The sequence below is a fragment of the Dermacentor albipictus genome, chromosome 8 (genome assembly GCF_038994185.2).
Source record: "Dermacentor albipictus isolate Rhodes 1998 colony chromosome 8, USDA_Dalb.pri_finalv2, whole genome shotgun sequence".
Taxonomy (NCBI): domain Eukaryota; kingdom Metazoa; phylum Arthropoda; class Arachnida; order Ixodida; family Ixodidae; genus Dermacentor; species Dermacentor albipictus.
This window is the reverse complement of record NC_091828.1, coordinates 57,156,567-57,168,688: the sequence shown is the minus strand read 5'-3', so window position 1 is coordinate 57,168,688 and position 12,122 is coordinate 57,156,567. Positions and strand designations below refer to the sequence as shown.

General features: G+C 42.5%; 1 protein-coding gene across 1 annotated transcript in view; it reads left to right on the top strand.

Annotated features, from left to right (window-relative positions):
• LOC139049267 (sodium/iodide cotransporter-like) overlaps positions 1 to 10,969 on the top strand; it is a 32,884-nt gene extending 21,915 nt beyond the window's left edge. Inside the window, exon 7 of the mRNA XM_070524638.1 lies at positions 10,831 to 10,969. Within this exon, the coding sequence (XP_070380739.1) occupies positions 10,831 to 10,969 (139 nt within the window). The remainder of the gene's footprint in view (positions 1 to 10,830) is intronic.
• The last annotated feature ends 1,153 nt before the right edge of the window (positions 10,970 to 12,122 follow it).

Sequence of the window (12,122 nt, the reverse complement as noted above, 5' to 3'; positions counted from 1 at the left end):
CAAACGTTAAATTTGATGGCAGAAGCAGCACCTTTGTCATACAGCAAGTGAATGCTGAAGCTTCTGAATGTGTTTTGAAGTTCTCGTGAAGCATCGCGGGAGTCTTGCAGAGACTGACTGCCGTTCTAGTCGTATGCCGTTCGAACATATCCCTGTAGCATGGGTTTAAAACCGTCATATTGGCATTTACTGCGAATATACATAGAGTTGGGTAAGGCACATGCAAATGAAATTTTGGCAAGTACCAGAAGCCGATATATCTCTTCCAAAATTTGTCTCGGTCCATTCAGCATCACTATAGGTGATGTGAACTTCCCAACTAGTTCTTAGTAAATCAGTCTAGAGCGTTACTAAGGCATCAAAAAATCTTCCCTCCAAATACATCAGTGCAAAATTATTTTCAACTTGAACGTACAATACAGCAACTACGCTTGGAAAAGCATTCTTGGGCACCGTTTGAACAAAGCAGCCAGTGGGATACGGCGTAGCCTGTGTGCGCTGAGAAATACGCCGTGGCCGTACTGAGGAATTTGGGCCACACATGCTTTGAATCCAGTGCTTAGTGTTCGTGAGGAACGTTTTCCGCATATATAAAAAGGTGGTATTTCATAATATGTCCTTTGGGAGCCACATCTATATAAATGAAAAGTAAATCTAAAAAGATTGATCAGAGCTTCTAAAGATACAATTACTATCAACTACCTGCTTCACTTATGTCTCGAAAATTCCAGTTGATTATTATTCTTTGGAAATGTATTTGAAATGGTTTTATCAATAGAATGCTGGATTTTAAGAGGTACATGTATTAAACGCACTTGTATGACATTGCTGTAGCATTTTTGCTGCCCAGTGTTTACAAACTTGTGCGAAAATGTGAGAGGAACGTCAAATCGATGCAATTTGTACCGTAAGGACGATTACTCTAAAATACACATCGTACAGTGTGTTCTTTCCCCAATAATGTATCGTTTGAGTAACGTTGTTCATTGCTGTTTTGGTCTTTTCAGATGTGCCATTGCAGTACATGTGGCTGTGTCAGGTGAACACTTTCCGCATTTCTCAGGCATGTGGCTATGCACAAATATGTGAAGAATTTTTATGCCAAATGCCGCTTTCAAGAATTCCACGAGAAATTTGGAAAGCTGGCTCAGTCTACAGTCACTTCTCTCATGAACACAGACGGGTTAGAGGTGCTGAACAAGAAAGATGCACTTACATCAGTGTGCAGGTTTGTCTGCACTGTGGACAGCTGCATACAAGCTTGTAACTATTAAAAAGCTCTAATTGTTCACCCGAAACCTCACATTGTTCAAGGTACGTAAGTGACGTGCCCATTAATTAAGAAAGCATACGATAAGAACGCATGTCTTTCTTCCCATCATCCACGTTAACACGGGAGGCACCATTGCACAGCGCCAGATGTGGAACTTCAACAAGCCTAGCATGTTGAACTTCCACAGCTAGGCCAGGCCGACAGCTCTCATGTGAGGGTCATGCGCCGTCATCTTCAGGTATAGTTATTTCTGAGGCTGTATGTGACACACAGAGTGCAAATCTTTCAGCAATGACGTATAAACTCAAAGAAGAACTCATGGAAAAGGCATTGATAGTGATGACGTAGATAAACTAATAGAAGGAACATGTTAAAGTGATTATATTATGGCACTGCATCGAGCATCAGATGGCGTGTTCAGGACAGAACACAACCGTTCCTATTCAAGAAAGAGTTTCTTTATGTGTAACGTGTCCAGATATTCTTGGCGAGAAACAATAAGAACATGAACACTAACTTTCATTACATACCAATTCTATGTTCAATCGAACGTATGCTGGAGAATGAAGATGTGATATTACAGCGCGATAAGATGTTGCCTGAGACCCATGGTGTCTTGAAAGATTTTACTGATGAAAACATGTTCGTCTATTCCGCTTTACAAGGAGCATCCTGGAACACTTATACTCTTTCTACATGCATTTGAGGTCATGAATCCAATTGGTTCTGCATAAAAGAAACCCAAACTTCATGCTGTTTATATAATCCTGGGTATTCTGTACTCATGGAAGACACATGCAGCTCATTCTCTCAAGCTGTGATTGCTCTTGAATGAAACGGATTTTGCATAATTTGGGCAAGCCGACGTGCCTATGCCTTTGCTCAATGATTCAAAGTTGGCTAATTTGTAACTTCAAGAGGAATACCTTTGTTTGGCTCTGTGACTGCAATCCTTTGAGGCAATCTTGGAAGCCACGGAATTGGAGGCAATGTAGAAAATATTAGCTCTGAAAGTCGCATCTGTAGGGTTTGCATGAACGAAATAGCTTTCCTTTTTTTGTCCAAATGCACGGTCAGGTGTTTCAGAAATATTAGCACTGGTCAATTACAGTAGTGATTTGTTAGTCTTGCAAGCCAATGGTTCAAGTACAGAAACAAGGAGTGAAGTTCCGTTCCTTATTGAGTCAACCGAAGTACTTCCGTGTGTGTGCTGTAGGTCTCCCTTATTGTTTGGCACACGATTTATTTCAGGGATTAGTTTTATTTGACCTTTCTTCGTAATTTAAACATTTTGTAGCGGTTCTCAAGTGAATCTCTTCACAAGACCAAAATCAGCACATAACTTGTTTTCATGTTAAATATCGCGATTTGGCGGACGGACCATATGAAGTTCATTTCAAGAAAATACTAGGAGGCCATGTGGTTCAAAACTGGCACATGTTGAGCTTTCTTCCATTGTTGCTACTTGGTTCCACTCGGTGCACTGAAAATGAACTCTCGCAACAAGTTATTTTGGTTTCTAAAATTGTCCAGCTTGTTATTGCACATACCATGACATTTCTCAATGTTATGAGGCTGCAAGGCATTATAGATGACTGCATGACAGGCAAAGCAAATCTCTTCCGCGATGTTGTCGTGAAGCCTAAGCATCACTAGCTGCTTTATTATACTTTTCTGATTACGTAGCTTGGCCCAGTGATAAAAATGTGGACAATGAGGTTTGGAAGCAAGCACAGCTATAGCACTGCGCAAAAAATTGCCAGAATTTCGGGACCTTGACGCGCACACGTTCTGTGTGCGGCTAGCTTTATCAGGCATATAAGAACACAGGAGGAGGTATTCATTGCATAGTCAATGGTCCTTCGTTCTCAAGTGAGCTTTGCACACCATTAATACAAAAGAATGTGCGCGATGTGACCATTGAAAAAGACATATTCTCGGCCAGTCAAGCTAGTATACGTGGCCTGTTTTACAAAAAAGACATGCTTGTCGTTGTGAGGCGGACGGACGGTGCTCCTGTTTTTGGTGTGATTAAGCTAATTCTTGCCACTAATGACCACCACTTTTTTCCTATTAAGAACTGTCCACACAACATGTGAGCCCGCTATGCACTTCTACAACATTATCAATAGTGATGGTTCTTTCAAATGCATGAAGCTTGAAAGCCCCCTTGAAGTAGCTGGCTTTCTATTGAATACTAAATATTAATGACATTCGGCCTTTAAAGGAGTCAAATTTTGGAGTCGTTAAGGGGTTGCAATATTGTAATTTTTTTGAAGACAATACAGATATTTTCACTCTGCCATGTGTAACGACATTCTATCCTTGCTTCAGAACCATTGCAGGTGTGAATTCTGGCCGGGTAACAAAAGTAGAACGCAGAAAGAAAAACCAGCATTGCCTCTCTGCAAAGGAGCTTCCCTCATCGCAACGTTGCAAGACTTCGAATTCTATGTGTTCTAAAACTTCAAAACTTTCTAAATCAATGTTTTATGGTTACACTGTGGTAATGCAAATAGCCTGTTTCATGCCTTATCTCTTGTTGCTTGTATCTTACTGCTTTGTGCAGTACTAGTGTTAGGCAGAGTTGATGTTGTTGGGGGAGTTGGTGGTTCGTAAGTGCTAAAACAGGTAAACAAGACTGGAGAACAAAGAGCACAAGACACGAGCACTCACTTTCACCTGTTTGTTTCTTGCTGTTGTCATTTATAAATACACGCATGAACCAAAGGCATGAAACTGAAAAGCACAATCGATCTGACTCAGCATTTTCCTCATTGCCAACGATCCAAAAAACATGGCCGCTTTGATGGTAGTTCGTGTGATGCTACGTTCTCGCACATGTTACTTGCACATGCAATATCTGTTGCCTCGATAAGCTCACTAACTCGCTTGTTTGACGGCTGGTAATCCGAGTGTTCAAACAAAGGCACGTATGGCATAGAATGATCCTATCGCCTAGATTGAGTCCTGCATTGACGGTAGTGCAGGCCGCAGTGACTACAATGGTAATGAGAGCAACCAGGGCCACTTCAATCTGCACTGGTGTGAAGGCGGGACGCAGTCGAGGATCGGAGTTATTCTAACACACGTTTGCCTGGGAACAGTAATATTATCAACTGTCTGTTAGGCAGACTATCGAGGCGATGAATATAGCATGTGGGATCGTGTAATCGCGCTCACTATCAAGAGCTGAGTTGTACCGGTGTGTCAGTCACCTTGAAGCTTTTTTTGAGTTTCATGCTGGCCGTACAAGTGTGTGTTTACATGTGGCAACAGCAAGAAATAAACAGTTGAAAGTAGGCACTAATATCATTGTGTGTTCTTTCTTGCGCCGTCTTGTTTCACGCGGTTTTAGCGATTAGTGGGAAGCAAGGCACATATTGAAAACATACACAATTTTCTTTATGCATATACTTGCCATTACAGTTTCGTGATTGGTATTCGTTGTATTACTACTGTGATTTTTAAATTGATTGTAATCGCAAGATTGCACATACTAATCAGAATGACACAATTGCTTGCTTTATGGTTACACTGTGATAATGCAAACAGCCTGTTTCATGCCCTATGACTTGTTGCTCGTATCTCAATGCTTCATGGACTACTAGTGTGAAGCAAGGAAGAATTTGTTGATTAGCACAATTATTCTAATGCATATACTTGTCATTACAGTTTGGTGACCAGTTGTATATTTACTTTATAGTACTGCAATTTTCATTTTATAGTCATTCTATTTCGTAAGGTTGATTCGCCCTATCAGTACGTCCGATGTTTTGGTTGTACTGTAATAATGCTAAAAGCCTGTGACGTTCCTTGTGTTCTGTATCTTGTAACTCACTAGCTGTTTCATTGTGTACTAGTCGCCGGCAAGCACAATTTGCACCAGACATTCTCCTTTTGTGTATACTTGGCATCACACTCTAGTGAATGGTTGTCTTCATTGCATACATTGCATTGTATTCCTGTTTTCAACTGAATCATATGTGCAGCTGTATACATGCCATTACTGCATATTGTGCGTGTTTTTGCTGTATACCGTATTTTCCAACTGTCCCATATAGGCCATGCAGGGTGGGCAATTTTATTCTCTTTCTTTTGTTCTCCATTCTACCATTTACTTTAATTACATGATGCTGACAGAAAGTAATATGCTATTCCTGATGACATTGTTTAGTATTGCAAAGGCTTTTACCACTATTTTATAATGCTAACTTGCTAACTTCTAGTACTTGCGTAAAAGCAATAAAATATTTCACTGCGTTGAAGCATGGCAGCAGTTGTAATCTTCTGTATATTATGTTAGTCATTAAAAGGAGGTGTGGAGGAAATAAAGTACATGAGATGAAAGAAAATCTACTTCGCTGGAAATGTCTGTGATTCATGAAAAGGAAAAAACAAAAGCTGTGAAATGACAGAAAATATGGTGACAGAAAATGGAGCCTTACACAATATTTCTATTAGTTGCCGACAAAAAAAAAGCCTGCGAAATAACAGAAAACCAAACACAGTAAACTGAACTTCACGCACATTTTCTATTCGTTGCAAACAGAAAAACCTGGGAATTGACCGAAAAATGTGAAAACAGTAGACATAGCGTAAGCGAAACTTTCTGTCAATTTCGCGAATATTCTGTGCTTCAAAGAGAAGAAAGCCTGTGACTTGACAGAAAGAAAAGGCAACAGAAAACATATAGTATAACATACATTTTCTGGCTGGGCAGCCGCCTGAAAACTTTTCTTTTTCAGTAAAAATTTCGCACAGCGAAGCCTAAGTGTGCTCGCATGGCTCATATAATATCCCGAAATGTTTCACTGTGCGTAACCGATTGTCCGCAATGATATATATATATATATATATATATATATATATATATATATATATATATATATATATATATATATATATATATATATATATATATATATATGTATATATATTGTAACGATGTTAGTAAAACAAGGATATTTATTAAAGGCGAACTTGTGCCCACAAGTAAAAGTCACTGAAGTCGTGCAGAAAACCGCGGCAGTCGCGTTCTCAAGCTGGGCTTGAACCGGGTCCAACTGGCTGCCCGTGCCACGAAGATCGCTGCCTGTTGTTGCCGAACAGCGCCATTGTAAGCCGTGCACAGTGCCCAATGCAAAGGGCGCGCAACTTGAGTGTCACCGAGTTTGTCGTGGCATTATCCCCCTCCTTACCCCATCGGCCCGATGCGTGAGAGGAAGTAGGGGTTCCTGTGGGCGCTCACTTTTTTTGTTGTTGTTGCTGTTGTTCATGACCTCTCCTGGTATGGTTTCATGCGGACAACATGCACAACTTCCGTCGAGTTGCGTCGTCTTGGGCTCTCGTGTCCAGCGGATTTCACTTCGTAAGTGACGTCGCTTATACGACGAAGTATTTCGTAAGGGCCGAAGTATCTGCACAGAAGCTTTTCAGACAGTCCACGGTGTCGCACTGGGGTCCATACCCACACCTTGTCACCGGGCTGGTAATGAGCTTCACGACGGCGCTGGTTGTACCGGCTGGAGTCGATGCGTTGTTGGCGGCGTATTCGGTACCTTGCTAGCTGTCGTGCCTCCTCGGCTCGTTGCAAGAAATCATCCAGGTCAGATGACTTATGGGTTTCTTCATCTAACGGCAACATAGCATCCAAAGTTGTGGATACTGCTCGGCCGAATACAAGTTCAAACGGGGTGACTCGTGTTGTTTCCTGAACGGCCGTATTATATGCGAAGGTGATGTATGGCAAAATTTCGTCCCACAGCCTATGTTAAACGTCGACGTACATCGAAAGCATGTCGGTCAGTGTTCTTTAAGGCGTTCAGTTAAACCGTTTGTCTGAGGGTGGTACGCCGTAGTTTTACTATGATCAGTATGTGTCATTCGCAACAAGCATTTCATTAGGTCCGCAGTAAAGGCCGTTCCACGATCGGTAATAACAACTGTAGGAGCGCCATGCCTGAGCACGATATTGTGGACAAAGAATTTTGCAACTTCGACAGCCGTTGCATTGTACAGGGAATCAGTTTCTGAGTAACGGGTCAGATAGTCCGTGGCCACAACTATCCACTTTTTGCCGAAAGATGATGTTGGGAAGGGTCCAAGGAGGTCCATACCGACTTGTTGGAATGGGGCTTTTGGTGGCTCTATTGGCTGGATGAGGCCGGCCGGCTTTACGGATGGAGTCTTGCGCCTTTGACACTCGCGACAAGTCTTGACGTAGTGCTGCACTGATGCTAATAATTTGGGTCAGTAGTATTTCAGACGAATCCTGGCGACTGTACGGCTCACGCCCATGTGTCCAGACTTCGGCTCATTGTGACAGGCATGCAAAATTTCTTCTCGAATAGAAGTGGGTACGACAAGTAAAAACTTTGTCTCGCTGTTCTCGAAGTTTCTCTTGTAGAGGACACTTCCTCGCAGACAGAAAGAGGATAGCCCCCTAGAGAAAATACGCGGCAGTTGAACGTCGAGTCCCTCCAGGCGCTGTAAAGTGGAAGCAATTCCGGGTCATCTCGTTGTTGTTGAGCAATTTGTGACGCGTCAACAATGCCAAGGAACGGGAAATCCTCTTCTTCTGACACAGTTGTCTCGACGGGTGCGCGTGACAAGCAGTCGGCATCGCTGTGTTTCCTCCCGGATCGGTATACGACAGTAATGTCATACTCTTGAAGCCTAAGGCTCCATCTTGCTAGTCCTCCGGATGGATCCTTGAGATTCGCCAACCAGCAAAGCGAATGGTGATCGCTGACTGCTCGGAATGGTCTACCATAGAGGTAGGGCCGAAATTCACAAATTGCCCAAATGACTGCAAGGCACTCTTTCTCGGTTGCGGAGTAGTTGGCCTCTGCTTTCGAGAGCTTACGGCTGGCATAAGCAATTACTTTCTCCTGGCCGTTGTTCCACTGCACTAGTATGGCACCGAGGCCGACGTTGCTCGCATCGGTATGAACTTCAGTGTCGGCTGTCTCATCAATATGGGCAAGGATTGGAGAAGCTTGCAGGCGTTTCCTTAACTCGTCAAAGGCGTCCTGTTGCTCGCTTTCCCACATGAAAGGTTGATCTTCTCTTGTCATTATTGTAAGGGGCTCAGCAATGTGTGAAAAGTTTTCCACAAATCTTCTGTAGTATGCGCATAAACCCAAGAAACGTCGCACTGACTTTTTGTCTGTGGCTGTCGGGAACCTCGCAACAGCTGCTGTCTTTTCGGGATCTGGCCGAACGCCTTCAGCACTGATGACGTGTCCGAGAAACCGAAGTTCATCGAAGCCGAATTGACATTTTTCCGGCTTAATTGTCAACTCTGCTGCGCGAATAGCTTCTAACACTAGTCGCAGGCGCTCGAGATGTTGGTCAAATGTGGTCAAAAGCGTGACGTCAGAGATTCCAAAGTATGTTTTCGCATTTAGGCCGCGTTGGCTTAATAAAGGCTCCCGAAACTTGCTATGTTTAATATTTCGTTCCTTTAGCACACAATGTAGTCAATCTGTACCGCTATATATAATCAGTAGGCCCTAGAAGATGCCATCAACATCCAAGACGTCACAATCCCCAGGTGCGCGAACTTAAGTAGGCGTCGCCACCCGTATTTCTTTCTCGCGCTTTTTCTGGTTTATCAAACGAAACGTATTATCGTCGTAAGAGTGGTGTTTTTGGTGCTGTAGAACGGTAATTTACCGATGCAGAAGAAATCATTTTTCACTTTAGTGCCCCTTTGAGCAAGGGCCTAGAAGATAGCAGAGCGAGGTCGTATTATTCGACCACTCGAGGCAGAGAGACAGTGAATACGACAGATCTGTTCTGCGGAAGCCCGTAAGGTGTAAGAAGGCCGACGACAGAAAAAACAATGTCATTCAATTGACTGAAGCACGCCGCTACAAATACGGTTTTTTCAGGAACATGAACAAATGTTTTTTGAGCTGTAAAGGTTTTTTCTGATAAACTCATAAAGGGATTCCTTTGTAGCTTCGTGCTACCATAAAGAAAATGTCATTTTTTTTTCATGAAACTTCGTCAACCTTGCGGGCTTTGGGAGAACTTATTTACGAACTTCTTAAAATGCATGACAAGTGCTGTGGGCACATGGCCGCGCATTTGCATAAGTGTATCCCTTCCGTCATACGCCTTTGTTAATTCCTGTTTTCCATGTAGTCATAGGTGAGGCTATCTTACTGTAACAATCAGCCCCCTATTATCGCCATTTATTGTAGTCCGAGCTTCGCTCTTTCTTTCTGGTAGTCGAGCGGCAGCTTGCGGTTCTAAAGCCCGGAAAGGCTGGAGCGTTGCCATGCTGTTTCATACTAATACAAAATTGTTGTCCCTGCTTTTTTTTTTCTTTTTGTGGCATCTCACAATTTCATAGGACGATTAAACGTCGCCTAGCAGAGCGATTAGTAATGCAGGCGTTTGATCGAATACTATTGCCGATACATTAACTTAACTTATCGCCCTGCTACGATGTTAAAGACATGGTTGTGCTCTCGACTAAAATAAGTCGGGACCGTTAATTTAGCATTGCCTGCCTGGCATCAACCAGTTCACCATATGCGGTTTTCGTGGTGTATTTTTCAGCTTGAAGGTCACCCGTATCATAACGTACACGCATGGCGTATTTCTGCATATGTAGATAAAAATGCATACTTGTAACGAAAACTCGCGCGAATAAACAGCCACATATATGAAAAAAAACAAGGGCTATTTAATCAATTCATTAGAGTTTTATACCTGAAAAATAGTCGCATCAGCACAGTCTATTTAGGTGCCAAAAAAAGCAGCTTGCTAACGTGGAACTACAGCCTGTCATCTAACAAGTATATTGCAATCCCTGCAGGCCACGTATGGCGTTTTACATATTTATAAAGAGCTGTTAGGATATTACATTATGTTCTACATTAGATTCCCAATTATATGCTATGTTACTCAGTTTGACTTTGAACATGAGCACACTTCTTAATTGATCCCGCTTTAGCAAGTTACGAATCATTATCTTCGATGCTGAAGGGACAGGTCAGGTAACTACAGGGCATTTGCTCTAGCTAAAGGTTCTTATTTGTGCCTCCTCTTCATGAAACGATTAAGGGCCTCGATGGTACTAACGGACTAAACGATTGTAGAAAGTCATTCCTACTATTCGCGTAGGGGTGCAACTAGAGTAGAGGAACTCAGCTAACCTGTGAACATTTCGATGAGGGATTTGGGGCACTCCACATAAACAGAAACTTGAAAGTCACGCCTCGAGTTATATTTGCAGCGGTATGAACCACCTGATTCTAAATTCTGCGGCTTATTGACGTTGAAGATACAGGGGTACGACACAAACAGACAGCCGTAACGCGCTACGTCTCTAGAGCAAACCGCACTTTGTATGAAAAGAAGTTCTCCCGGTGTCTTACTTTTTTGCACCTCGTTCTCTTCGTTTTTATGAAATTGCAAGATATGTGCAGTTGCGCGTATTCGCTCATTAAAATTGTTCCGTGCTCGCCACTAAATTTACGACTGTCTAGGCCTTGACTACTTCGCGCAAAGAGTGCTAAAGTTTCCTTCTTGTTTTTCAGTACGACATCGTCCACAATTAATTCGCAAGCAGCTATTCTATACGTTGATATCATTTCCCCACGGTGGAAATATGCCACGCGTCACGTTCTGTGGATCACACGTTGCACAGGTGAGATGAAACGCAGGAGCCTGGATTGAACTGATAATTACCTGGGCTTTATGCTTGCTTAAGTGACTCATGTACGTGAATTGCAAATCTGCTTGATTGCACCATCGGCTGAGCACTGTTGCTGAGAGACTGCCGTCCGAGTAGTTCCCTCCAATTTCGCCCTCCTTCTCGACGGCGCATAATGGGCGTGTCCGGCGAAAGTGCGTGACGGCACAAAGTGCATGAGCGGTGTTCTCGCATGGTGGTTTGTCTTTTCTTTCCTTTACTCTACTGCAACAGGCAGCGATGTTTTGCCCACAAGCCACCGGGAACTTTTGCCACGGTAACATACATCGGTTGCAGAGATTTTTTTTACCCTACAGGAGGTAAATCCACGCGAGAGCACGATTCAATCTTTACTGCGATGAAAGTAGCTAAGCAAGAAACTACACAACGTTTCAGCCAGTGTGCGGGTTAGTCATGTGATAGTTGTGCTTAATAATGAATGACATCGACATTACGTTAAAATCAGACTTTATGGGGACCCCTGTGGATTATATTTTGTTGTTAGCTCAACTGAGGATGAGCTTAACTACCCAAAGAACTTCGTCAAGTGTTTCAGTGGCGCCACACATGGCAAATCTCAGTAAACTGTAAGAGAAGTGTTATCATGTCTGTTACAAATAAGACGCATATCCGTTTATTTGTCTACATACTTTATTAAAACCTACTTTCACGAGTAGCGCTTTACAAATATCTAGATGTTCATATTTGCAGTAATCTGCGTTGGAATAATCACATAACCCAAATTAATAACCAGGCAATGTGGAAGCTACATTACATGAAACGTTCCCTTCGCAATTCTTCATGTAAACCAAAGTTTACTGCATACGACACTCTTATTTTACCCGTTCTTGAGTATGGTAATATTATTTCGGACCCTTTTACTTAAGTTAATATCAACGGATTAGAAAGAATTCAAAATAAATGGGCCAGATTAATTTTTAATTGCTATGGCAGAATATCGGTTTGGGTATTGGTGGCAAAAGCTGGTCTGAAACGCTCCTCGGTGGGGATTAAATTGCATTATTAGGCCTTATGTTAAAAATCTTGAAATGGCACTTAAAAAGTAACACAACTGTGTGCATTTTTCTACTTCGGCTTGTCAGAAAAACTACTTTCCCGTTATTCTGGTCCGTACCA